A 4,721-nucleotide genomic window follows, 5' to 3' on the forward strand; every position below is an offset into this window, starting at 1 on the left:
AGGAGTGGCTGGTGGGTTTGAACTGCCAGCCTTCTGTTTAGCAGTCAAATGCCTTAGGCACTACACTACCCGAGCTCCCCACCTTGGGGATTATTGTGAAAATCTAAAAGGAGATTTACCTGGCATATGAGAAGCCTGGGTGGCACCACTGCTCTTGGTGCTGAAAGGTCAACAGACAGAACCAGCACAGTGGCTCCATGGAAGAAAAATGTGACAGTCTGCTTACATAAAGATTTACAGCCTTGGAAACCCTATGGGGCAGTTCTACTCTGTCCTATAGGGTTGCCATGAGTCAGAACTGATTCAACAGTAACAGGTTACATGGCATATATACTTCTTGTTACTAGGTCTTGTCAAGTCAGCTCCAACTCATAGCAACCCTATGCACAACAGAACAAAACAATGTCCAGTCTTCCACCATCCTCACAATATTTGCTATGCTTGACATATATCAGCAGGTGTCAGTATACACTGTACTCATTAAGGAAAGGTAATCAGTACATACTTACTCTATTAAGAAAAGGAGTTCCTTTATACATACACACACACACAAAGTCAGCTCTGTTTTACAGTTTCCTCTACCGCTAGAGCATTACTTTCAGCTCAATCCTGGCCAAAAAGACACAGGGTCCAATTATTTTAGTATGATACTTTAACCAAGCAATTGCACTTCTAGGAATCTGTCCTGTGAAAATACACCCATAAATATGCAAAGATGTGCACAAGGATGCTTACTGCAACACTTTATGCAACAGTGAAAGGGAAAACAAAAAGGAAAATAGATATCTAAAAGAAACCAGATTTAACAAATAATAGCATAACCATACAAAGGAGTACTACTTCACCATCAAAAAAGAACGGGACTCATCTATATAGGCTACTTATGAAGCACCTGAACACACACAGTACTAAAGCTTCACTTTAAGCTAGTTAATAATCAGTCAGAATCCTACAAAATTCGTAATTTAAAAATAGACAGAGGCATGAAAACAACAGCTCAGAAATGACCAAAAAAGATTAAAAATAATTTAAAAATACTTACAAATGACAACTACATACAACTAAAAAAATTGGCAGGGAAAATGTATTTGGCATCACATGGCTGGCTTTTATATGTAAATAGAATAAATTAAGGCAAAGGGACAGTGGACTATTTTTTCCCCTACTAATTAGGACCATAAAACAGTAGAGAGGAAAAAAAAAAAGGAGATTTCAAAAACCTTTAAATGGAGAATGTATTCAAGATGGAAAAGAACATGAAATATATTAATGTTTTGGCAATAACGTTTAATTATAATACCCTGTGAATTAAATAGCCAAGGTCCACAGCTGAATGATGGTCCATGAGTGCAGAAACACAGGACAATCCATTGAATAAAACATCTATTATTCTCCTAAGTGCTTAAGTAATTCAAAGTGTTCCTACATCAATTAGTATAAACTATCAACATTCCATTTAAAAAATACAGGGAAAAAATCCTATCATAATGTATACTTCTATCAGCTACAAGAGCACTGAGTACAAATATACCATAAAATCTCATTATTATACTGTCTTCAGGGCCCATGCTATGAAGTGGCCTGGCACATGTGTCTAATTCTTTCTGATGGATTTTAGTAAATAAATCCCTGAACCTTACATTATAAGAGGTCAGCTCTATATAATCAATATGTGTATATATTTAAGGTACCCAAATATTAACTGAGGGAAAAATCATATTTATTATTAAATAGTTTAAACAAACAATAAAAATTTAAAGGTCTTGAAAGTTTATCAATCCTCACTTTACAGATTTCCTTCTTATTGCATATTCATGATTCACATGGCTTATTCACAATAGACTTCCTAATGCATGCAACTGACAGAAGGGGAATTCGAAAGAAAGAACACAATAAGGGCTATTCTTACTACCCTGCTTTCATCCATCCAACATTTTCATCAGTTGTGGTTTCTCACTACTTACCATGCCCTCAAAGCCAACTCTGTAAAGGTTCTTAGCTCCATTATCCCAGAGAACATACGCTGCGCTGTGTGGGCTTGATGCACTCCAGTCCTGGATTTCAGTTACCTAACACATGTTTTTAGAAAATAAAATTTTTAGGGAAGGGGAGGTTACTTCTTTTAATTATTATATTTCAACCTTAAAAATCATTTCATCCTATGTAATATAATCATGAAAAATACCTACTTGCCCAATATTAGTTACTTCACACACAATTATTATTAGAGACATATTTTTAAGAATTACAACGTAGCTTCTGAACCAACTGAGGAAATTTTAAATTGGGAGATTTAGAAGTTACAGTAACAGACTATCAGAAAATGCATAATTCTGTATAAAATTTAAAATCTTTATATTATTAAAGGGTTTCTTTTTCACTCATTATTCTGTAACAGGGAGCTCTGGTAGCACAGTGCCTAAGGCACTGACCGCTAACCAAAAGGCTGGAGATTCAAATGCACCAGCCACTCCTCGGAAGGAAGGTTGGGCAATCTACTTCCGTAGTGATGCTGCCTCAGAAACACAAGGAGGGGTCACTATGACAACAACAACAACGTTCTATAAAAATTTAAAATGTTTGACCAAATACCCAAAATGATTCCAGATAAACCTGAAAAGGGATGACAAGTACAAGGCTCTTAAGGAGCATCAGTGGCAATGCTCAAAGAGGACTTGAGTTGCTTTTGCTCCTCCAACAGAATCCCTCATTTGCCCCTCAATAAAAAAGGCCATCTAAGCTAAATTTGCATGTCTAACAGAAACCCAGACACAATCTCTAGCCCCATATCCACTGTGCCTGATTCCTAAATCCATTAGATATTAAAAATACTGGGGTATCATTGCTTAAATCCCTAGATCCAAGTACACAAAAAATGAGAAACAACTAAGCACTAAAGTTGGGTATTCTACAACTGAGAATGGGAAGTTGCACACATGCAACTTAGATGACTTTTCTTAATCTGAAATTTATATTCTTAACATTTATAATCGGCTACATACACTCACTTTCATAGTTATATAGACTGAAAGACTAATGTTAAATATAATTTTTAAGACATGAACTTAAAAACAGACTATTTCTTCAAATAAGATATACAATAAACTTTTCTTTTTTTAGCCTATATTATTAAAAGAAATAGTTTTGTAAGCTATATATATTTTTGGTGCTTTTGTGGAGATTAAAAAGTTTTCATGTTTACGATTTAATGAATCACTCCAGAAATATTTTATATTCTATTAGCAAATGAGGCCATGAATTCTTTTTTTAATTTTGAAATAAATTATAAAACTGAGATGTAAACTTTTAAATAAAAACTGAAATGAACATCCACGTACTTACTACTCAGCCTTAGAAACAGAGTATTAGCAGTACTTCTCAAGTACCCTGTGCTTCTCCTCAGTCACATCCTCTTGCCTCCCAGGAGAGGTAATTACATCCTAAACTTAAGTTCATCACTGCCGGGCTTTATGATTTTTTACACAATTAACCACTACTTAACTTTACAAAACAATAGTTGCTACAACTCTAAAGTGGAACATGTAACCATTAGCAAAGAACTTCCTTTTGATTCTCTTATACTCAGAATTCTGTATGATTTATGGTTTTTTAATCATTTGGAAACATTTATTAGTCATCTGTTGTTTTCCAGCAACTATGGAATATATGGGAGCTCTGGGGAAGTAGTTGCTAAGGCATTAGACTGCTAATCAGAAGGTTGGTGGTTCAAACCCACCAGACACTCCTCGGAAGGAAAGTTGGGAATCTACTTCGATAATAATACCGCCTCAGAAACCCAAGGAGGGGTCACTATGAGTCGGATTCGTCTCCACAGCAGTGCGTTGCATTGTTGCATTGTATGGAATACATACTACTTTGACGCAAGAGTCATTTTGAAGCAACATAAAATAAATACGTAAATTGTACATTTTTTAATTTAGTAAGTAATGGATAAAATAAATATCCCCCTTATGGTATATTGCCTCCCCCTTGACCTAAATTACTATGTATTGCATTGGTGGTATAGTGCAGTTAATATGTATCTATCCTCTAGTTAGAAGCTCACTTTCCCTTCCCCTCCCACCCATGGTAACCATCAAAGTGTTTTCTTTTTGTGTGTAAACCTTTTCTTGACTTTTTACAATAATGGACTCATAGAATATTTGTCCTTTTGTAACTAATTTCACTCAAGATAAAGTCCTCTAGATTCATCCATTTTATGACGTTTCACAGATTCATCATTGTTCTGTAACACTGAACAGTATTCCATTGTGTGCATCTACCATGGTTTGTTTATCCACTCATCCACTGATGGACATTTAGGTTGTTTCCATCTTTTTTTGCTATTGTGAATAGTGCAGCAATGAACACAAGTGTACATGTATCTGTTTCTGACACAGCTCTTATTTCTCTAGAATATATACCCAGTAGTGGGATTGCTGGATCTTGTGGTATTTCTAGTTCTAGATTTTTAATAACAACAACAAGAAAGTGCCATACCATTTTCCACAATGGTTTCACCATTTTACACTATATTAGCAGTTTATGAGGATTTCAATCTTTACATACACTTGCCAGTATTTGCTGTTTCCTGTTTTGTTGACCTTCACTATTAATGCTGGGGTGAAATAACATTTCATTGTGGTTTTGATTAGCATTTCTCTAATGGCTAATGATAAGGAGCTCTAGAAGTGTAAGCACTGAGCTGCTAACCAAAGGGT

The 4,721-nt window shown here is 35.3% G+C and overlaps 1 protein-coding gene across 1 annotated transcript in view; it reads right to left on the reverse strand.

Annotated features, from left to right (window-relative positions):
* Positions 1–4,721, reverse strand: part of MIB1 (MIB E3 ubiquitin protein ligase 1) — a 234,167-nt gene that overhangs the window by 144,900 nt on the left and 84,546 nt on the right. The window contains exon 4 of the mRNA XM_007935594.2: positions 1,965–2,069. Within this exon, the coding sequence (XP_007933785.1) occupies positions 1,965–2,069 (105 nt within the window). The remainder of the gene's footprint in view (positions 1–1,964; positions 2,070–4,721) is intronic.

The sequence above is a fragment of the Orycteropus afer genome, unplaced genomic scaffold, assembly GCF_000298275.1.
Source record: "Orycteropus afer afer isolate SDZICR_OR568_19922 unplaced genomic scaffold, OryAfe1.0 scaffold00030, whole genome shotgun sequence".
Lineage (NCBI taxonomy): Eukaryota > Metazoa > Chordata > Mammalia > Tubulidentata > Orycteropodidae > Orycteropus > Orycteropus afer.